We start from the raw sequence: 24,469 nt of genomic DNA on the forward strand, positions 1-24,469 counted from the left end.
AAAAGTCAGCTTGCTGCTACACATTAACTCATCCATCTTTTTAATAGTCATATCAATTACTTTTTCCAACATACAGTACTCAAAATGGGTCTGCATGTGTTTAACAACATCAGCATTCTTATTTCAGCATTTATTTTCTAATTATTTTAATAAAATGAAATGTAAAACAACAAAAAGACGTCAAACATTTAGTAAGCATGGTGCTCATGATAGACAGTTTCTAATACTGGCAACAGTTTGTGACCCTGGGAAAGCCACTTAACCTTTCAAGAACTTGGAAGTCCTGGTAGATTCATCACTATCCATAACCATTCAGTGTGTGGAGACAATAAAAAGATAGATGGGGATGTTTGGTTTTATAGAACCTACACTGGGTGGGGAACAAGTCAATACAGGTTATGGTTAATCAATACAGGTTATGGTTAATCATTCAATACACCTATGGGACCACTTCTGAAACGGCGCGTTCAGTATTAGCCTTCATATTACATGACAAATATAACAGCACCAGACCAAAACTGACTGTAGTTACGCCAGACATGGTAGCAAAGAGGTGTTGTTGAAAGTGGGATATTCGAGACCTTAACATCTCAACTTGAACATTAATTTAAAAGAATATAGAAAACCTTGTAGGGCTGAATGGTCTTATGGTCCATAATCTTCTTAAACGTGTCAGTTTCCTTTCTATCCTGAATATAAGCACATTTTCTTATTTCGTTATTCTACATTGGCCCTTTGTGAAGGAGGTTGTCTTGTGCTGCTCTGTCATCCCTTTCAGCGTTGACTCCTACCTTCCTGCTAACAAGAAGCCCAGCTCCCTGTCACCTGTATTTCTATAAGCACGTTCAGAAAATGAATTGGTGGATGGATGCTAGACTGCAGATTCCAAAGGTCTTAGAAAATGGGTTTGTGTGCTGGCTCAAGTGTTTGGTTGGTTAAAGCAAAACTGTTTATCAAAAAGATCTCACTGTCACAAGCCATCTACTAAAGCAGATGGCCTGCTAGTAGATTGGGACCGACCAGGACTGAGGGAGTAACAAGAGAGGCACAAGAGAGGCAGCTGTTCAAAACAGAAGGTAATTTATTCATACCACGATAAAAAAAAATAAAGTTGTTGAAGGAAAAAAGAACAAATAAAATGGACAAAAATGTATAAATAATTCAGTGATAAGACACAATCAAATTAGAAAGAAAGAAAAAGAAAAAAAAAAGACAAAAAATAGAAATTGGGAAACACCAAGGGTCTTACCCTAATATAATCAATTCCCGTTCATGAAAAGTCCAGGGCAGCCTTAAAATACCAAAAACTAGACTCTGTCTCAGTCCAGATCACCAGTACAACTCCTCCAAAAAAAATCTCAGGAGTCGTGTTTTTTTTTTTGGTCCTCAGGAGCTTAACCCACTCCTTTACAGCAACCAACAGCTCAGCCACTAGGCACCTCTTAGGCTGGCGTGCCTCGCACTACCTACTTTTTCTCCCTTTTCCTTTTTTTTTCCCTGTTCTTGCGGCCACAACAGTATTTAAAGCCTTTTCCATTGCCAGGATCAGCTTACCTAATCATAGGAAGGAACCATTTAAGTCCTGCCGGGGGAAATCGTACACTGCTAGTACAAATCAAAAATAGCCAACAACAACATCTACATAATAAAACAATAAACAACAAAACACCATATTTATAACTAACCTCGAGGTTACTAATAAACAAACTTAGAGATTACGATACATGTACACTACTAACGCAACTTGGACTCCCCCTATAGCTGTCGTTTGATCTTCCCAGGCACCTGTGACTGCATTTAGCGTCTGTGCCCTTGTTAAACGGGAAAAAAAAACCCGATCGATTACGCGCAACACTTGCAATAGAACCATATGGTAAAACATCTAGAAAATAAACTAAACAACCGGAGGGTAAGCCGAAAAATCCTAAATGAAAAAGAAAAAAAAAATCTTTCTTCTCCCGTGGTAAACTTGCCGATATCTTGATCACACTTAAAACTTTGATAGTCCTGCCCCATATCCATTTAATCCACCAGGTATCAGCATTACGGTGAGGCTATAGCGTCACACTCACTGGTAACTAAAAACTGGCCTGGTGTGAGCAAGTGCTGCTAGTGTTACTTGCTAAGCTCTAAAGAGTTGGGGTCAGTTCCTGCCCCTTAAAGTTTTAGCCCATACACTAAGACGTGTGTGTGAGATTGATGAGTGACTTGAAATTCTCCCAGAATGATCTATTTTCTCAGAAACAGATGAGTGTCACATCCAGGATTGTTTTTTGCCTTGTGTCTTAAAGCAGAACAAACCTGGCTTAAAAAATGTAGGGACCGATGAAAGTCCAGAAACTGCAGTGGATACATACTGTAGATAGCTAGAAGAAAAAAATGACTGAGTAGGACCTTAGGAAACAAGACTTTTCTTCAAAAAACTGTTTTATTTGTCATAACGTTTCTTCTCTAGTTACGTTTGGACCTCCCCTGCATATGTAAGTAGGAGAATTTGCTAAATTAAGGTTGATAGATAGATAGATAGATAGATAGATAGATAGATAGATAGATAGATAGATAGATACTTAATATTGCAATATCCTCCATCCCACTAGTCCTGCCATTCCACCCTAACACTCTTTCCCCCTAAAAGTCATTAAACACAATCTTCACATTCTGCAGACTAATCCTTCAATGGGACTCTTTTTTCCATATCTTTCCTTGACCTCCTTCTATTGATTACCTGACTTTCACAAACTTCTTTCCTGCAGTTTATTTCACAAAAGAGAGCCTTGTTCCCCACAAGGTATCTTGAGTTACAGCATAAGACGCCAGCAGTACCCTTGTACGGGGTAAGGCAGAAAGGATGAACGTTTTGTACAAAATCACAGAATCGTTAATTTTTTCTTAACAAAGAAATTTATTGAAAGATTTGAGTCCATATTGAAATAGCATTTGACAATTTGTAGGGATGGAAATGCAGGTCTAAATGCAAAATACGCCTTACCGAACGATTACTGAGGCCAAGTTCAGAAGAATGCTTCAGAGCAGATCGACTTGGACTGTGCAGCAAGGCTAGTCGTACGCTTTCCACATTTTCAGGGGTACGTGCCGTTCGTGTAGCCCCCGGCGGTCTTTTGTTCATTAGTGTACCTCGTGTACGAAGTGCTTTAACCCAACGTAGGATAGTGTTACGAGCGGGAACAGCTTTATTTCTGTGGATATTGAAATGGCAACGAAACTCACGCTGAACTGTGGTAATAGATTGGTTGTTCTTGACAAGACAGTCATACGCAAAAATGCGGTGTTCTATCGTCCACGGCTCCACGGCTTCAACTAAAAAGAAAAAAAAAAACTGCTAAGACTTCGCGAACCTAACGCCGCCTACCACACATCTGTCAATCCACCTAGTGGGAGTTCTAGCCATTTCAAAGACGTCCGTCCTTTCTGCTTCACCCTGTATTTCGTCCCTTAGGTAAGTTCAGTATTAAACAAGAGGCCTCATGTAAGTCTGAAAAATCTTAATTACGTTACAGCATTTACTGTAGGAGTGTCCATCCATCTATATGGGTGAAGGAGTGAGACGACTAGCAGACTTTTCAAGGAGCATCTTTGAGTCATTAAAATCAAAGACCTTAGAAAGCCTATTGTAGAATTCTTCACATCCTATGATCATAGTCACACTGATCTTTCTGTTTGTGTTCTTTCACAGGGATCCAAAGACACATTTCAAAGAAGAACTGAAGACACCAAGCTCATTCTCAGCCTGGGATCACATTTGTCTCCAAGTCTTAATGACCTTGTAACATTTTAATCTATCCCTTCATCTTCTTCAATGGCCACTTTTCACACCTAATCTCACCTTTCATCTGTCCTGACTTTGTTCTTCATTCACCTCCTATACATGCTACCTGCTCTTTCCTCTTCCGTTATGTACCTGATGAAGACTATACATTTTGTTTTTTAACTTCTTTCCTTATCAGTGTTGAAATAACCTTTAGCTTTTTGTTTTGCTTCAAAATCTTGTTATATCATTTATCTTTATACAAATCAAACCGCACTTTTATAATTATTTCATTACCCATAAAGAATTTGTGTGCATTTTACTCTCATTATCCCTTCAGATATGACCATAAATATTATGGTGAAATGTTAATAATACAAAGCATACTCCTCAGCCATTTAACACCTGTACATCCCTCTCTTTCCCGACATGACTAGTTCATTGCAGGACTGCAGTGAGCTGCTGATTATTCCAAATGCATGGGACAGAAGTCAGGAAGTAAACATGTATGTCTTTGGAGGAAACTGTTATGGGCTGGGAATCAAATGCTTCATCAGGAGCTCTTAAGCTGTAGCTCTGACCAGCGTACCATCATGCTACCATGGCTGCACATTCAGTTTCTTAAATATATTGGGTCATTGAAATAATTTTAAAGCAAAGGTTGATTTGTGTCATCATTTACTCAAATGTTTTCATTACTCAGGATTGGGAAATCCAGACACATACACACAAACACTATAGGGTGGTCCATATCTAATTATGCAATTTTCATTACGCTATAACTTATTAAGTTTATTACATAGAAAATCACCCGAAAAATCCCGGACCATCGAGAAGTATACAAACTGACGACATGAAGAACTGGAATCGTCCGCGCATAAATCAAAGTCATCCAGACGATCTGGATCTGCATAATTAGATCTGGACCACCCTGTATAACTTAGTATGAGAGCCCCTAGTTCAGACAATAACTTGAAAAGTGAGAACAATGAGTACATACAGTAGGTGAAGGTACCTACCTACTTGAGCCCTTCCTGGCATACAGCTCAAACCAAATGCAATGCAGCTGCTGTTTGAAGTCCGACAAGTCCTTGGGTGAGAGTTGCTTTTCTGCTAGATACCTGTGAACAATCTGCAGTGAAAGCTTGAGTGGCATAAAGATGTATAAATGATAAAAGGTCAGCATGCTCTGTTCTTTACCTTAATTAAATATCATCTGATTATGCAATGAGCTCCCCCAGCTCAACTGTCATGCCGCAATAGTGTCGACCACAGAATATGCAAGCCAAACGGTACGACCAGGTCTGCTGAGTGCAGAGTCAGCACAGGACTAACTGGTTAGCACTGATGGTCTGGGAATCCACACGCACTGCAGATTCCAAATGCTCTTTCAGCTTTGTGGTTCTGACTCTGGAACACTCATTCTTAGGCTGCATCCACACTACTACATTTTCATTTAAAAACACAGCCATCAGGCTCTGTTTTTTGCATATTGTCCATACTACCCCAGCATTTTTAACCCCCAAAAGCAGAAACTCTGAAAAGAGGCATATACTGCTGAAAACGGCAGCTTGGCTATGTAACATGGATGGGTGAAAATGTAAACTTTTAAAGAAACGCAGACTCTAATCGCACTCTGATTTGTACATGCTTAATACGTAGCCCTTCCCTGATTGGATTCTGCTTATTACAACATCTCATTTGCTGGACAAAAGGAACATTAATTATAAATACAAGATGGAGGACACTGTCATACAGGAAGCAACCTCTGAAAAGGATTTAGGGATTTGTGTTGATGCAACATTTTCATCAACTAAGCAGTGCACAGTAGCAATTTAAAAGGCAAATAAAATGTTTGGTTATTTCATATTTAAATCAAGGCACATTATGCTCAACATACAGTATATAACACACTAGTAAGATATCATCTGGAGGATTGTGTGCAGCTCTACAATAAAGACTTGAATCTGTGTATCCCAGGACTTAAGGACATGTCCTACTCTGACAGACTTAGAGAATTAAAACTATTTAGTCTCAAGCAGAAGAGACTGTGTGGGGACCTAATCCAGGTCTTCAAAACCCTCAAAGACATTGATAAAGAAGATCCAGCAACATTCTTTCAGCTTAAGTGTGAATCACATAGTCAAGAACATCAATGGAAATAAAGGGGAAGTGTGTTTAAGACTGAGGCCAAGAAGCACTTCTTTATACAAAGAGTTCTAGGAATCTGGAACAAACTACTGAGACATGGAGTTGAAGCAGAAACCTTAACTACCTATAAGAAGTGTCTGGATGAGACACTGGGGCAGCTTAGCTATGAGCTAAACAAAAGGGCCTGATGGACTCAATGGACTCCTCTCGTTTGTCAAAGTTCTTATGTTCTTCTGATCGGTCACCCTAGTGGACACAGAGAAATTGCTTTGCATAGCGCATGTTGTGTTGCTTACCTGAATGCATCTAAACTGAGTTTTGCACAGTTTGAATGGCGCATATATGTGCAAAGACAAATAATATGCCATTCGCTACAGTTTTCAGAATACAGTAAATCGTGAGATCAACAGCATTACCATCCCTACAAGAATTTTTCCAACAATATATGCCCAATGTAGGCGAACATCTACATCATAATGCATTTATGGTCGTGTTAGTGTGGACAGAGACACTTTTGTAAATGTAAATATGAAAACGTTAGAGTGGACAGTAATCATTTTAATTTGAAAACACCATTTTTAAATGAAAATGTAATCGTGTGAAGGTTGCCTGTCTAATAATCTGTCTGATTATTCACATCTAGACTGGAGATCCAAGTGTTCTGCAGAGCCTTTTAACTGCTAACCCTTCATTACAATCCTTACTACACAATATTAACTTGGTCTACTAGTTTTGAAAGTTGTCTCTGGGAATTTTGCAATGTACTCTGCACCCTGTTCTGATTCTGTAACAGTGGTTCACCAGTGTACCTTCCTGTGCAACCTTGCCTAGCAATACCGTGATGGGCTGTTTTGTAATTTTATACCATAGGACTTTCTGAGATTCCCCCAGGTCCTTCAACACATACTGTGCAATGGAGTAGCCAAGGGGTACACTCAGCAGAATAAATTATACATGAAGCTGTAAGACTGCGGTGGGCTGGTGCCCTGCCCAGGGTTTATTTCCTGCCTTGCGCCCTGTGTTGACTGGGATTGGCTGCAGCAGAACCCCGTGACCCTGTAGTCAGGATATAGCAGGTTGGGTAATGGATGGATTGATGAAGCTGTAAGACAGGAATGTTAATTACCATATATATTCACGTTTATAGTCTCCTGTGGATAAGTCGTGGCTTAATTTTACCGTATAATTTCCGGGATTTTATAATGTCGCTCGTATAAGTTGAATGCGGAAAACTCACGCTATTGGTCCAAGAGATTATATGTTAACGCCCACATGAGAGAGTGACCACGGAGCACATTGCCTTTTTGCTATGTATTGTGCCTACGTGACCACACGGTAATACCCAAACTATTCCGAAGCGACGTTTGCACTGTGTTGTGTTTTTTGTATCTCACACCCTCATACACCTTATCTACAATGGAGTTTGCAATCAGAAGAATATATGAAGCTGGTTTTAAATTAAAACTCATTGAAGTGGTCGAAAGAAATTGGTAACTGCCCTTCTGCAACAAAATTCGATGTGTCTGAGAAACTGATGCGAGATTGGAGGAAGCAAGAAGATATATAGAAATTAAAAAATTAAGTGTCGTATTTTTGAACAGGCATATAAGTCAGGGTCTGATTTTATGATCGATTTTTTTGGGTCCTTATACATGAGTATATACGGTAAGTAACAAACATGGACAATATTACACTTTTTAAGCATTCTGGTAATGTCAAATGGTCTTTAAAATGTGGTCCTTTCATAATGCAAAGCCTAACAAACTTTGTTTAATATGAAAATGTCCAAAAGAAAAAGGTAATTTGCATATGGACATATTTTACATAAATCCTAAGCCAATTATATTTAAAAATATATATATATATGAAAATATATATGAAATATATATGAAAACCGCTGCTCCTAGTGAGGGTTGCAGTACTATATATAATTAATATACACAGTTTATAATTATATATATATATTTAGCACATAATTATATTATTGTACATATAAATTATGGAGATTAAATGTTAGTACGGAGACATGTTTTCAAGAGTTGTCCTTAGTTGCGTTTTCAGTGGTCTTATTTCTGATTTACCATGAACACATAATTATTTTTGTGATTTCATTCCCTTTCTACGTCCGCATTCACATTCACTTCTCCGTTTAGCCCCTGGTAGCTTTTGGTTTCCTTGTGGCGATTCTACTTGCTAAGACATTAATCAGCATTAATCAGCAGTTTTGTTCATTATAGTCAGATTCAGCAAAGACACCAATGAGTAAAAACAGAAGTCTCTGAGTGTTCTCGTATAAGTGTGCAATCTGTTAACAGACTAAGGTGTATCAGGGTTAAGGAGTACATCATGCAAGCTGGTTTTCTATTCAATAAAATGTTAAAATGATGCAATTTAATACATTCTTGTGCTCAAGACACTATAAGGTGGCAGGGTGTTACATGTTGGTTTTACATGCCAACAAGAAATTCCCTGCACTCTGTACACATGACGGTACTACTTGCTACTTGTAAGAAGCCTGTCAGTCTGTGCTGTTTATGATCTTACTTCGATACCACTCTGCATTTGAGCACCCCAACAGAACACTTGTGTTACACACACTTTATGACTTTAGAAGAATAAAAAAATCATTCAACATCAAATTCAACTTCTGGACCCACTTGTCTGATCACACAATTACTAGCATGTCAGATACTATCTTATAGTGTCAACGTTATAATGATCAAATCAGGATATTTTCCAAAAGATGTATAATTAGCAGCCAATCTATGATCACATTTTAGGACTCTGACCCCAAGCACAAATGAGTCCCGATTTATGTTTTCTGTACTGTACAGTACCTTCATGATGGGAGTCTTCATTACTGAATCCAAAAAACGCTGTATTTCAAATTCTTCTTCAGGGGTGACCACCTCCGGTTCACCAGCATCACTTTCATAGTTATCAAGCAGCGAGATGAAGGCTAAATAAAAGAGTGAGGTTAGTGATGCTTGTTAGCTTTCAAAGTAAAATGAAGAGCAACAACGAATCAGCTTATTGGACCTTTGTATACCTGACAGCTTCTCATTGCATTCAGTAACAGAAGGCAGGTTTCTGGAACTTTCTAATATGAGCTGTTGAATTAAAACTTTTAGATATCACAGTGTAGACAACAAGACAAGGTATCCTAATCTATACATATAAAGGAGAGTTGGGATCCGAGAGACTGTGTTTGTGTGTTTGTGGAGGGATGGAGAGTTAAGGCGGGTGGGGGAGTCATGTGATCATCTCCCCTCCCATTCACGTCATTTCATTCACTTCATTTCGCTCCGAGCTGACGCGGTCTTGCCGTTCTTTTTCCTTAGTGTTTAGTCCTCTCTCCTTTACTGATTTACTGTTTACTAGACACAGTACTTACTGAATAGTATTTTTTCCTTTAGTGTTTCTACTTAGTGTTTCTTAGTGTTTAGTAGACGCGGTGTGCCGGTGTTCCCGGCGGTGTTGAGGTTTACTGTTACTTTCTACTTCGTTTTTGTACTTTAGTATTTAGTAGACTTTTATTTTATCTCATTTACTTTTGTTTTCTACTGTTGTTCCCGGCGCTGTTGCCCTTTTTTACTTTATCTCATTTAGTGTTTGGTAGACTTTTACTTTATCTCATTTACTGTTCTTCCCGGCGGTGTTGACATTTTTCCCGTTTCTATTTTTTACGTAGCATGTTCACGAATTAGTCATAGGGAAAATTTATATATTTTGGCACCAGGAGGACAAACCAAAAATGTTGTATATAAAGAAGCTCTATAAGTCACATGTAGATACATAATTATTCCAACTACAGCGACTGCAGCGAAAAGCACGTGGCCTACTAGTCTTATACATAAACGTCTACGCGTGGAAGTGTGTCTGTCTGTCTGTCTGTCCGCCCCGGAAGTGAGAGATGGAGTCAGGGTAAGAGCTCCAACTCCAAGGATACGCAAGCGAGACGAGCACGTCGGCAAAACGAAACCTCTGAAGAAACTTTCAATTACCTGACAGCTCGACATTTCATTTTCTTTTCTGATGATTCCAATAGTTTCTCGGACCCCATGCTTTTTACAGCACTGGCTTACACAGCTAGTTCTGTGATAATTATTACTCTGAACTTGTAGTAACATCTCAAGCGCTAATGTTTCTTCTTTTATTCTGGTAACACTGAATGTACAAAATCAGAGGAGAATAAGAACTTCTTACCATGAAAGGTCTCTTTTTTAAAAATGTTCTCATCGACAAATGCGAAGAGAGGTAAAAAAGCTCCATCATTGCCATCGTTGCCAGGCTGCGCAAAGCCAGCTTTACCCTGGAAAACATCAAAACACAACCATCAGCATCCAGGGACATGAAAATAACTAAAAAGAAATAAAATGTCAATTATGAAATAAACAGTTGCAGGCAAAATTAGAGCAAAATATATAAATGAGTAAATAAATTGTGAAAATAACCCCATAATTAAAATAAACTCACCTAATTATTATGAAAAGCCATCTAACTATTATGAAATACAAAATCATTTTTTTATGTCACAATGGCCTTATTTTTAAGGGCTGTTTTTAATTCACTTTGGCACAAATGGTATTCCATAATCTGTGACAATAAACTGATCATCTGAAATACTCAACCTAACATCAGAATAGAAATTAAAAGGGGCTGTTAGGATTGGAAATGTGCGCATTCAACAGAAAAAGGAAGAGCAAGACAGTCAACCTAAAAGAAAAGAGAGAAGTCATTCTGAAAGCCATCTACAAATACTCTGACCTCACGTATCATGATAACCCTGCGGATGTGATGCTCCATGAAGTCATTTCATTCGCTATCCCTGATGGCATTTTCTCCTGCTTATAACAGTAAGTCATATTTCTGGTGCTTGAGCCTTCAGTGAAAGACGTTACTACCAAGTGTTATTTTAATGCAATAATTGCTGAGCATTTCATGAAGCATAAGATGTGTTAGTTCAAAAACAGATACTTGTGAGGGCCTGATGAGACATGGACATGGCCTGACATAAACTAAGAAAGTATTCAAGACTGGAGGTTGTGTAGTTAATAAGCAGAGGGTCAGCTGCTGTGAAATGCAGAGACATTTAGGCACACATTAGGCAATCTGGCGTAGTCAGTAAGACATTGGACTGCCTGGTTTAACATTGGCTCCTAACTCACAGAGGCCAGTACAAATCATTACTTTACATTATACTTTAATATTTCTGCTCCTGCACAAGAGTTTCTTTAATATTTTTTCAACAGAAAGGACTACATAAAATAAAGACTGCTGACAAATGAAATTCTAGGGTAGTGATGAAGGAGGCAGGCTTAAGGCTCAGGCTGCATTTACATTGTTAGACGAAAAAAAAAACACAATTGCAATTTTTTGTTTTTATGCCATAGTTCATATGATTGCTCATGGATGTATGAAGTTTTAGTGCTTAGTCCCACTGCCTCATAACTCCAGAGTCACTGCCAGTGTTTGTATATCAAAATTTAAAAAAGATAAAGACTGCTGGTGCCAAACAGGCATCTTCATAGTTAGACGCCTGACTGTCCACTGCATTCTAGGGAGATCTCCTTTGAGAAGGGTCTTCTGTAATCCCAAGACCCCAAACTTATATCCTACTACTATCTCAGGAAGGATGAGCAGCTGAAAAGTGAAGATTGTTCCTCAAAAAGAGACATTCAGAGTCACCAATAATCCTAACCTGCATGGCTTTGGGGTGTTGGGGGATACCAAAGTACAGAGCTACACAGAGAGACCAGGGGGAGCATTGCGCCCAGGTCACTGGAGCTTTGAAGACAACATTTTGTTGAATACTTGTCACGCACGTCAGCATGGGAGACAGTTTAAGGGCTCAGGTGATGGTAATACTCCACCAATCCAGGGGGTGGCATTGGGTGATAACACTCTCTCTTTTTTGGCCCTCTGCAGACCAGAAGAGTGATGGCTCTCCTCCAATGATGTCACTTCCAATGATGGCCATCCACCTGAACCTGCCTCATCCCACCCAGCAGCCATATGACAGAAAGAACTGCCATCTTTGAAAGTCAGAATAGGAATCCAGTGTAAGAAAACTCATCTTGCGTTTTAACACATTTTTTTATTTGCGATTTCAACTTTATAATAGACAGGGTTGGCCACAACTTGCCCCTAAACATTTACATTGCCCTGTGTTTCAATTACATACTGTAATATTTCCATTTCGTCAGTTTAGTTTTGCCTGGATGCGCCTTGTCTCCGTCAGCCTTTCTCACTATGTCAGAGGTCTGTCTTACCAGCAGTCCCATTCATTCATGCTTGTGTTGGGTCTGCGGTGTCACAAGGAGAATGAAGTGGAAATGCCATTTCAGTTTTGAAAATCCAGTCTGAGTGTCCTTGCACAGGCCTTGTTTTGACAGATTCAGGGTTTACTTTAGGATGCAGATTTGGATTGGATTGACTTTATTGTCATTCAGGCCATACAACAAGCAGTGCACAGGTAAACAAAATTGTGCTTCTCCAGGCTCAATGTACAAACATAAACACAGAAACAAGTACACGTTATACAACAACAGATAGACTTAACAGACAGCATAAACAGACAGAATATACAGTATGTATAATTCAGTAGACAAATTGGTGAACAGCTGTAAAGAGTTCAAGTGACCTCCAGGAACTCGAAGGTGTAGTTGACTGGCTACTCTAAACTGGCCTGTAATAAACTGCTACCCTCCCCAGGCCTGCTTCCTTTCCTCCACCTGAAGGTACTGGTTAAGGCTCTGGACCTAATAGCGGTGAACTAGATTAAGTGGGATCAATTAAATGCCCATCTTTCTATGCACACCTACCTGTAGGGAGATCTTGTAGTCCTTGCCTGGTTGTAACCTGTTCACATCATTGTCCCAGAGTTCCTGTGCCACCACAGAGAGCTGAGGGTCACTGTCATTCATGGCAGGGTAGCTGCAGGTGTTGTGGACTCACAGCTGCAGAAGGGTTCAGATTTCATATAAGAGGGAAAGAGAGGAAAGAGCAATCAATCAACTGATTTTTGGTTTTGCATACTGCTCAGTTCTATCATGTATGACCATCACACTCAAATCTCATGAGTTCTTTATATACATCTCACTGTACTCCTGAAATCGGAGTGAGGATGACAGCCTAGTTTCTACTGTTTTTCCAATATAACAAGGAACTCCTAAGGAGACTTTACATGTGCAATACACTTACCACACTTAACAAAAGTGGAAGATATTATTAGCTTGCTAATATAGCTCTTATGAAAAAATATTGTGGTATATTGTCACACATGTGCATCAGATGGTCACCATCTGAGTTCCTCCCAGGTATGTATGTTCCACCCCGGACCAAGAAGGGGCACTGCCGCTCACTGCATTTTATTCCTTGTCCACCAGAGTATGAAGAAACTTCCCAGTGAGGTCACCTGACTCTGTTCCTTTAAGGTCCCTTGGCCATAAAAATACAACATCTGGAAGGAGACGTCTCTTCATGACCGAGTGACCAGAGAGATGGAGCTCCTCTATGGCTTCGCAAGAACCCCTAAATTATTTGTCCCTGAGTTAACTGGATGCTGCTACTTTGTTACATTTTGACACCATCATACATTTCTTTTTGTTTTCCCAATTAAGGCAAGTGGTGACAACTGGGTTGGCATCCCAACATTTATTTTGTCGAGACTGTCATTCCCTCCGACAACCTCAATATTTTTTTTGTTTGTGGCACTTTTATAATCCTGTTTAAATTGTACTTTGATATCTGCTCAATTATTTTTTATGATTAAATTTCTGTTGAAGTTTAAGAAGAAAGTATAGAAAAATGTATTCTTAAAATTGGTAATTTGAACATATTAGAAAAATATTATACGCACATTAGACAAGTAGATATGTTTCACTAAGCATTAAAGATGTAAGAGTTAGCTTATGCTACATATATTATTATTACTTTGTATAAGCCTGAAACCACCAATAGTTCATTAGCCAGAGGTCAGATGTGCTAGAGAGCCAAAAGGATGGGCCCCCTCGCTTAGGGAGCGTGGAAGAATAATTTTAGGGTAACATAGCATTCATCTTAAAGAAATAGCATGAACGCTTAATAAATGTCAGAAACCTGTTCAGGCACACCAGGAAATCAGATGAAGGTCAAGTGAACAACAAAATGTACATTGAAATATAAGAACTGGTTTAGTTAAAATACTGAGATGGTCAAGTAAATAAAGAATATACCACAAGAAAGGATGATGTAATATACAAAATGTACTGAAGGAAGACTAAGTGAAGACTAAGAAATCAGCAGATGCCCTATAAACGAGAATGGACAATTGTGATATGCACAGAAATTTCAAAGGTGGTTGCGCAACTCAAAGGTATAAGAAGGACCAGAATATAATATAACAGACTTTTATTTTATACTAGCAAAATACCCGCACTTCGCAGCAGAGAAGTAGTGTGTTAAAGAAGTTACTACAAAGAAAAGGAACCATTTTAAAAATAACGTAACATAATTGCCAATGTAATTGTTTTGTGAGTGTTATGAGTGTTGCTGTCATCAAGGATTTGATTATCATTATTTCTTTCAATCAGGTTCGTATTTGGAGGATGTGTTGTGTTCAAGTTACATTCCGTGTTTGTCAACCGTTGTAAAGATAACAGGTTTCATTCATCGAAGTGATCACTACCCAAATCGCTACTCGTGAATCTAAGCCTGTGAATATTTAGCAGCAGCGTGTCTATGAACGTAATTTAAACTTAAGCTTTACACCTTGCTTTCCTATTGATATGTCTACAAAGGCTTGTTCAGCGTCAGAGGGTTGTTCCTTTCCTACTGCATCAATAAACAGCTCGTCTTTCTCTTTATCTGAGACATCACACACTGCATGCACAGGTTTACCTTTCCCAGTCCTGCAAAGTCAGTTCACGTGAGCCGCTCGGAGTACATGCATCGAAGGTTCTCAGCGGTGCTTGTGCTCTCTCATGCGATCTTGCGATGTCCACGGCTTTATTTAATGTTAGCTCAGACCGGGCACTGAAAAGTTTCTCTCGCATTTTTGCTGAGTTTGTGCCAAACACTAGTCTATCCCTGACCATCTCATCTTCGTTTGCATAAACACAGTCCTTCACCCGCGAATATTTAGCAGCAGCATGTCTATTGGATTGCTGCTGACGGACGGCCTTATATGGGCAGGCACACAACTACGTGGGAGGTATGGTGATAGGGGACGCAACTCTGCCTCACACGACGACCGAGCTGCAGGCTATGGCCGTATATATGTACGTAAGTAGGTTCCAGTTATGACCGTTACACATAGAATTTCGAAATGAAAGCTGCCTAACTTTTGTAAGTAAGCTGTAAGGAACGAGCCTGCCAAATTTCAGCCTTCTACCTACACGGGAAGTTGGAGAATTAGTGATGAGTCAGTCAGTCAGTCAGTGAGTCAGTCAGTGAGGGCTTTGCCTTTTATTAGTATAGATAAATCATTTGGGTGTAAACCAATGAACCAACCAGAGTAAAATGTATGCATTGATTGACACTGTATGTAAATTCAACAGTTTATAAAATGAACCTCTATTCTTTGTTTCTCTGACCATTTTGATCATTCTGACCAGGCTGTAACAGACTGCTTTTGAAGAATGGTCCCTCTAAGGCATTTAGCTGAGGAGTAATTAAAAGATACAATGAACAGATTTTCTCCTGCCTGATTACTGAATTGTCCTGTTAGGGGATGTTTCTTTCTTTAATAAGATGTTAAATTTTGACCACAAGGGAGAATGTGAACTCTTTAGTTATAAATTATGATAGTAAGCACTGAGATATTAGGGGGAGAGAATAGTCCTTATCAAACAGATGAGATGGACAGAGTGGGGTTTGACACCCCTCCACTATGAATTATTGGTGGAATTAATTAGAGGCAGGACTAGAGCAGTGGAATGCTAGGAGTCAGATGAGGAAGAATAATGGCTTTATTGTTATACAATTGTTTATACAATGGGTCATTGTTCCATCTGAGTTGAGTCTGTATGTGCGCCATACAATAAAGCCTGATTCTACTGCCTGTCCTTGAGACTCCGAGTGCGTTCTTTGGGGCTGAGGGTGCTCCTGCCGAGTCTACCTGCTTCAACAAAAGAAACAGCCATGAAAATCAATTTAATTGAAAAAATAACAATTGAGGTAAGTAGTTACAAGCTCTAAGCATGGTGCCTATCTCCCAACCTTACCCGCACTATCATCTGATGGTAATAGAATGACTGTTCGCAGTTGTCTATGTGCATTATTATAATTCTTTTAACCAAATACTTTTAAAAAAGAGATTCATGATCTGTTATCCTCTCAGGTTCATGAAAAAAATGTTTGTGAGTACACTAGCTGGAATTTTGACACACCAGAATAACAGAATGTACTGTCCTTTTGTTAATCACAAGTATTGGATTCTAATCAATTAATTTGTTTGAGTGAAAGTCTAAGGCCTGGGATACGCTACGTGATGAGTGAGCTTGAGGAGGCTGCTGCTACACAAGCAGAGTACTGATTATACTTGTGCACGTACTTTAAGTAAATCTGGAGGAATCCACCAGGTGGCAGTGTGAGAAATCATCACGGTGAGAAAACATCTAGAAGAAAGATGTTAAAAATAAAAATTCTTTACATTCTGATGCTGTTGCGAAGGTGCGAAAAAAAAAGATGGCAACAGTAACACAAAAGATGGTATGTTAGACCTTTAAATATATCGTATCATTATGATGGGGAATGTACAGAGCTTGTATTTCATATGCAAGAAATGGATAAAGAAAGGCACCATGAAGACATTCGCATGTCAGCATTTAAATCTGATGATTTGTTTCACCGCATCGAACCGTTCATGAAACATGAAAGTACGCAGATTGATCCAGTTGGAGCTGCAAGCCTGTCGTCACGTACCAAAACTTGCACACACAGACACCACCCATATTTTTGCTGGTACTGCATCTCGTGAATTTGTCACATTAATTTTTGACTATGTGCCCAGAAGATGCATCAAAAGAACTCTGGGAACGTGTGGCAGCCATGATGCAAGCATGTAAGTATTCTGAGAGTGATGTACAGTATAAACAGGCCCTAAAGCTACGTACACACTACTACACTATCATTTAAAAGTGGAGTTTTTAAAAGAAAATGATCTCTGTCCACACTAACATTTTCACATGTTGCCTTTATAAAAGTATTTCCACCCACACTAAAACAATCGAAAAAAGCTCATGATGTGGATATTTACCTACACTGGGCATCCAGGCATTGGCAGAAAAACCTTTAAACGGGTGCTTATGCTGCTAGCCATTGGATTTATAGTATAAAACTGTAGTGACTGGTAAATTATTTGCCTTTTGTGAATGTACTGTATGCTGCATTCAAACTGTAGAATACACAATTCAGATGAACAACACAAGAAGCGTCGTGGAAAGCAACTTCTCTAGGTCCACTCTATGTTGGAATATGACTTTCTTACATAAAGGGTGACCAGTCATGGAATGAGATGTTGTAGTGACCAGGAAAGGCTGTGATAAGCACGAGCAAATCAGAGTGCGATCAGAGGTTGTGTTTTTAAAATTCTTTGGTTTTATTCATCCAAGAGTTGGTGTTTTCAGACATTTAAGGAGTTTTCAAAAGTCTCCTGGGTAATGTGGACAAAGGCCAAATGCGGAGATTAGTGTTTGCATTTCTAAACAAAAATGCTGTTGTGTGGACATCTAGTGCAGCCCTCCAGGACCTCAACTGGACATCCTTAAGGTGCAAGTGAAACAAACACAGTTTCACACGCAAACAAAATTAGCAGTGCTGAAGCAAATCTTAAAATTTACAAATGTGATGGCAAGTTTTAGTTTAGAACTGTCAGTTTTGGTGTTCACCTTGTGCCGACGTCTTCAACCAGCACTGTGTGACTCACCTCTGGACTCAAGTTTGTGCCATTTGTTACAGTCAGATTTGAATACATGAGCCACATGGCAGGAGGGCATGAAAATTGAGATTGTAAGAGAAAAAGTAAAAAAAAACAGAGAAAGCAAGCTGGCAATGAAGTAGTAAAAAGTAAGTAGAATGTTAAACACAATGGCCATGTAAAAATAACATCAAGAGCTCATAAAAAATGGATTTTCATAATGCGGGATATGACCGGCCATTCATCCCAGCCAATACCCCTAGGTTGCCAGGTGGAGCCCTTTTTGCAACATAGAGGTGCCCCGAGTTCCAGCAGGGCATCATGGACAGTGGAGTTTTTCATCACAGCCCTGCTGGATACCATGAGGACCTCCAGGGGACGCTGCTGGGAGGAGCAGGGACTGTTATTTTCCCTATAACCTGGAAGTACGTCTTAGGCACAGCGACTGAAGAAATGACGTATTTCCAGGATGAAAAAGAAGAGTTTTGATTTGACCCGGAAGTGCTAGGAAGTCACATGGACTGAGGGTTCAGAAGCACTTCCGGGTCATGAACTATAAAGGATTCTGGGAAATCCCAGATGAGTGAGCCGAGTAGGGATGAAGGTTGGCAACGCGTCTGGGAGTAGGAGAACTGATTTGTGTATTGATTTATTGGTTATTGTTTATGAGTATTGTGGAGTGGAGGATGCTTTGTGCACATTATAGTCTAAATAAAAAAAATTATTGGACTTTTATCTGGTGTCTGGCATCTGATCTGAGGGTTCAAGGGGGACGACAGCACCCCCTGTCACAATAAATATGAAGAAGATGAGCCAGAGATAAGACTGCCTGTAAGGGGGATGTTTAAATAATAGGATATAAAATGACAAAAGTCAAAATGGCTGCAGATGAAGGCTCGGGAAGGAAAAGTAAAACTTAAGGAGACATCAAAGTCTGTCCCAGTTACAGTATATGTAAGGCAACAAAGAATGATAAAATTAGTGTTACTTAACTGAAATCAAATTTAATCTGAATGATCAAATAATGCTCTTAATTCATTTATCTAATACACAGAGTCATCCATCATCAAATGATATTGTGTGAAATACCAATTGTCACCTAACTAAATTAGCCCAATTAAAGCAATAACTCAAGTTAGCTGATTGGACAGAGCCAGACGTGATCACAGCTAGTCCTGCAGAATGAGCTGCCAGCTCAAAGATTTAAGATCGCACACGACGCTGCAATCAAAGGAAAATGTTGCTGATATCTGAAAAGGGCCACAAAGTAATTCCCAAGGCACTAGGACTTCACCAAACCACAATGAAAGCCATCATCTTTGAAAGGAAAACACGTGGCACAATGGTGAACCTTCCCAGCAGTAGCCAACCCGTCAAAATTACTCTGAGGACTCAGCATAAAATCATCGAGCAGTACAGAAAGGAAGCTAAAACAACAACAACACACTGCAGGCTGATTTGGGCTCAGTGTGTGTCAGCGTTCAGGACTCCACAAACTGAGAAAAAATGGGAGAGTAGACAGGCACACACCATCTGCTAACCATCAAGAACAGAAATGGTTGTTCCTCGTTTCCCAGGATGCTCCTAGATGACATCCATGTTCTATAGACAAATGGAACAAAAGTGGAGTTTCTGAAGCAACATGACCCTCATTATTTCCAGTTTAAAGCAAACACAGTATTCTACAGTTAAACCACCATTTCAGCACAGTGGTGGCAATTAACCTCATCAGAACTTGGACAACTTCGATGAACCCAGAAATTCTACTCTGTATATGAAAAGTCTTAAGGAGAATGTGCTGAAGCGTGGTTGGATCTGGCAGCAACACAATGACCGACACAAAAAACAGAAAAGAAAAGAAAGTTTGAACTACCCAGACTGATAGTTCAGATCTAAACCCTACAGAGATGCTGTGGCAGGACATGAAATCAGAAAATTATGCTCAAAAACCCACCAATGTTTCTGGATGAAAGCAGTTATGTAATGTGACTGATTGGGGGTACCACCAAGCCCCAAATCCTGGATACAACCAACACAAAGACGGCCACAGGTTCAAAACAAAGGGTGTTATTATCCCAATACCTCACAAAGTTTTCTTGACAGGTTGCAGAAGCACAATTTCGAACAACTGCTTCTTCCTTCCTTCCTTTCTTCCTTCCTTCTCTTTCCATCCACCTCCCTCAAGCGTGTGTTGCCTTTTTTCTTCCCAATCCTGACTCATCTGGAGGAGGCTGGACGGCTTCCTTTTATGGCAGACCCTGGAGTAATTCTAGTGCCAGGGCATAACCCAATGGAAGCATTCCCAGGTCAAGCGGAAGTTCCAAAAAGTAGGAATTGTGAATCCCTGCAGCTCCCCCTGGTGGCACTGATGGGACCCAGCAGGACTGACAACTCCCATCGACCCTTGCTGGGTTCCATATGGTTACTTAGGTCCAAGGATGCTGCCACCTAGTGGATGTGGAATAAAAATATTTTTGATCTTGTCCTTTTGTCAAACGGGATGCCAGATAATCCTGCCCGACACTTACAGTATGGAAGAGTAGGATAACATTTCTCCACAGCATTTGGTCGTAATATTGCAACGAAACTTGATACATCAATTACGTGTAAAGGAACCATTCCTTTATCAAACAGAGTCAGGTTGAGTTGGATAACCTTGTTCATTCAATAAATTACGCATGTGAAAAAAAAACCTTTGTTCACGTAGGTATTCTTTATCTAATCCTTCATTTGGTTTGAAGACGTGAAAACACTCAGCGTCAAACATTTGAAACAACAGACGAAAATCATGAGGGGCTAAAACATTTTCACCGCACTGTATATTATGATCTGTTTGTGCTAATCAAATGGACACTGCACTGTTCAGCTGTGTGTCTAGTCTAATTTGGGTTTTCATATTTATATTGTGATGTATTCTTTAATTACTGTATTTATGTCATTGTAGTAGCTGGAAATTCTTGAAAGCACTCTGTGTCTGTGCTCAGTCAAAAACGATTTGGACTGAGTTGAGCCTAAGAGGACCGTTTTGGGGGCAATGTGTTTCAAGGTTTGTTCTCCCATTCCTGTCAAGCGATAATTTAGTTTTGGAAGTTATCTTATTACTAAGACTGACAACATTCAGGACAGGACTGAACACTGGGTGGGACGTCTTTCATATTCTCCCTGTTTACAGGAGCCAGTCAGCCTAACAACATGTGAGCAAAGCCATATGAGAAATCCCTTTAGATAGATAGATAGATAGATAGATAGATAGATAGATAGATAGATAGATAGATAGATAGATAGATAGATAGATAGATAGATAGATACTTTATTAATCCCGAAGTCATTCAAGTCCCCAAAATTGAACAAATAATCCAGATTATCCTGAAAGCGGACAAAACTGGATGCCAGAGCCCCACAATCAGTAAGCCTGCATTGAGCACTCAGGGTAGTTTAACTAAATTTTGATAGGATTACAACATTTGTTACTCACCTTCCTTCTAAACCCTGTTCTGCTTCTCTCCAGCTCCTCAAATGCGAGAAAAAAAAATTTTGCTGGGTAGGAAAGTGGCAGTCCTGTGGCACGAGGTAAGCAAGGGACCATTTTATAATGTTGCTTAGTGTCAGCAACTTTATGCAAAGGGATTAAGCCACAACATGCTGCTTTTGAATCCCTTGCAGCTCATGAATTCGGCGTGGGGGTCCTTTATTGTGGCTGTGTCAGTGCCGTTCCTCCCCCACTGGAGCCAGTCAGTTGTTCATTTTAAAGGCTGTTCCGATTGTTCTAATGAATGTAGTGTGTGTTGGAATTCAGGAGGAACGTATCACACTAGGTAAGCAGTACTTTGTATTATTCCTTTGGAAAGTGCTTAATAACAGTGTTCTCTGTGAAAGGCACTGTACAAACATGAGTGAGGATTTGGTTCAATTACAGTCATTGACTCCCTATGAGCCATTTAGCCAGCCAGACGTATAAATATGAGCACACATGTATTCTGATTTGTAAGCCACGCTGGATAAAAGAGCTCGCAAAAATCACTGTTAACTACTTCTGCAGTTACTATTGACGAGCTGTGAACAATGTTTTTACCTCGATTTCTCATTAAACTGAGGGAAAAAGTGTCCTACGGTACAATCACAGGGGTAGTACTACTGTCATGTGTCTGCCGAAATTCTAACATACAAGACTCCCCAACATTGTGGTAACAACTGCATTAAATCTGTTGTTAAACACAAACCAGCGTACCTGGTGTACTCTTTATCTCCGATCCACTTCAATCAGATCTACCACAAATTTAAAAGGCTAATACTTTTACAAGGTGCGTCAGATGTTTCTGTTTTTGCTCATTACAGTACATTGTAAACTTAGTTAGGACTGGTGCCTTACAGCTTCAAGAGATTAGGGCTACATCCACACTACTGTGTTTTCATTTTATCCTCCTTGGCGAGCGAGACTCGGGCTCAGAATTTTACGTAATGAGGGTCAACCTTGAGTCACAAGCAGGGTGACCTGTAATGATCCGCTCTATATTTTTAAATCCAAATACTGTATCGCTAGGAAAATTAGTTTGCTGCATCAAGTAGATGAAAAAACATAATGCTGCAAAAAATGATGAGTATTTCTATACGTTTTGCCACTCTAAGGTAGCTCATCAATATTCATGAATGAGGCAGAGCCTCCAACTAAAAACACAATGGCAAATGAAAAGCCTTAAAGGCAGTTTTAGGATGAACTGAAGCGGAACCTTTGCTTAAATCAAGCAATAGTGGTGACGGTGTGAATTGGCCATCAGACATTGACACAGAAACTAAAACTGATGCACCGTATGATCAAATCTCCATGATATCATTTATGTTAGAGGGGGCTGAGTGGTCTTGTGGCTTTGGAACCCCTGCAGTACTTTGAGCTACATCATTTGTATGAACATGTGCTATATAAATAGTGTTATTGTTAGTGATATGCCCGCTGCATTTGTTCAATTTCAGACAACACATAACCCAAAAGGGGTCACGACCCATAATCTCAGAACCTATACACTAAATGACTGCCTGGTTCTGCTCTTATCATCCAGAGCTTCTCCTTGGCGCCACCCTCCATATAGTGCTTCTTCACAACCACAGCCACCAAGAGCTGTCACAAAGCAGCTCTGACCATGAAATGGCAGGGCAGGACAAAAAGCATGATTCATAACTGCACCTTTTTCTTAATGATAGACTCTTTTCTCTGTCATTAAAATTACCTCTGACTTCCAGTTTCTTTTTCAGTAGGACTCCTCACTTTGGTGTAACCAAACAGCCTGCCTGCGTCTACCTATTGACCAAATCCAGTATTATGCTGCCAGCCAAGCCTTTTTCCTCAGATCTCATTTTTTCACATTGAGAGTACTAAGAAGAGCAGATGAGTAAATGTTAAGGTGTGCTCAGACAGTATAACTCAGACCTATACATTCATTTGTTGAGCTGCCTCCACATTTCTGAAGTCATTTGTTCCATAATATGGAGTAACAACCCATAAAGCCACAAAACGGGATGTCTTCTCTTCACAAGATACTTTCTTAAACAGTGTCACACGTGTGAATGGGGGGCAGCAGCAGGGTCTAGTTAGTGTAGAAAAGGTGGTAAACAGGGCTAGTCATGTGCACTAATGCCTTTATCTCCTTCCTTGTACGAACAAGTAAAGCCAGGCTCAACCCCTTCTGGCATCAAACCACACCCCCTGCATGACATCACATCCCCTGCTCATATTGACATCCCGCCTCTTCCTTCCTCCCTGCTATATGAGCTCACCAGTCATCAGCTACAGCAGGCATGTTTTTGACTCAGTCCCGAGAGATTACTCTTTTTGCTAACAAGCAATTCTCTATTTTGTAGCGATCCAGACAATATATAGAGTGGATCCCCACCCCAAACCTTCATCTTGTCTTTTCTGTATCATTACAACAGTTTCCATCTCAACCATAGCAGGCTTATTTAGGATACATAGCTAACCGAACTAGCATAAGAGAAACACTATCAAATGTATTTTATAAAATGAATAGAAGATTAACAAGACCACTGAGGCATTGTCTAACATTCGAAGGATCCAGTTGCTGCCAGGCTGTGGTAGCACTAACCTCAATGACTCCATAAACCAACATGTTATCTTAATTGGCATCTCTGCCACACAAATAATTTAAAGCCCTGTTCACGGTTGATTTCTGCCATTAAAGTACACGCACAATTATTGCAAGTTGTATTTTTGAGGATTAATTTTAATATGGAACAAACAATCCCACTGGGGTCCAGGCTTTGTCTTTCCATGACCCTAACACTGGATTAAGGCAGAATCATTGAATCAATGTTAATTTGTAACATTTTTGTTTTTATTTTGGAAATTGTTATTTACCTGTTGCCAACCTGTTGCCATTTTGAAAAGCTAATTCCCTCATTAAAGTACAGTACTGCATATATCTTGATTAAACCCCATGCCCTACACCAGATGAGCAGGTTGAGAAGATGGACGGTTAGATCTTCATAAAAAAAAAAATCAAAATTGAAAAAAAAAAAAAAAATTTATTAAATCTGAGTAGAAATCACACATAACTCGCTGATTTCAAAAATACACAGACAGACAAAGAAATGAAGAAAACAAAAAGCTGACACATGTATGTGAATATGCGGGACACATCAGC

General features: G+C 39.6%; 1 protein-coding gene across 1 annotated transcript in view; it reads right to left on the reverse strand.

Moving 5' to 3' along the window:
* Nucleotides 1-21,339, reverse strand: part of endou2 (endonuclease, polyU-specific 2) — a 29,802-nt gene extending 8,463 nt beyond the window's left edge. Inside the window, exons 1-5 of the mRNA XM_039773844.1 lie at nt 21,292-21,339; nt 12,742-12,876; nt 10,124-10,229; nt 8,755-8,876; nt 4,786-4,898 (exon numbers count right to left, since the gene is read on the reverse strand). Of these exons, the coding sequence (XP_039629778.1) occupies nt 4,786-4,898; nt 8,755-8,876; nt 10,124-10,229; nt 12,742-12,843 (443 nt within the window). The 5' untranslated portion in view covers nt 12,844-12,876; nt 21,292-21,339. The remainder of the gene's footprint in view (nt 1-4,785; nt 4,899-8,754; nt 8,877-10,123; nt 10,230-12,741; nt 12,877-21,291) is intronic.
* Between the last annotated feature and the right edge of the window lie 3,130 nt (nt 21,340-24,469).

This window comes from Polypterus senegalus, chromosome 13, assembly GCF_016835505.1.
Source record: "Polypterus senegalus isolate Bchr_013 chromosome 13, ASM1683550v1, whole genome shotgun sequence".
Lineage (NCBI taxonomy): Eukaryota > Metazoa > Chordata > Cladistia > Polypteriformes > Polypteridae > Polypterus > Polypterus senegalus.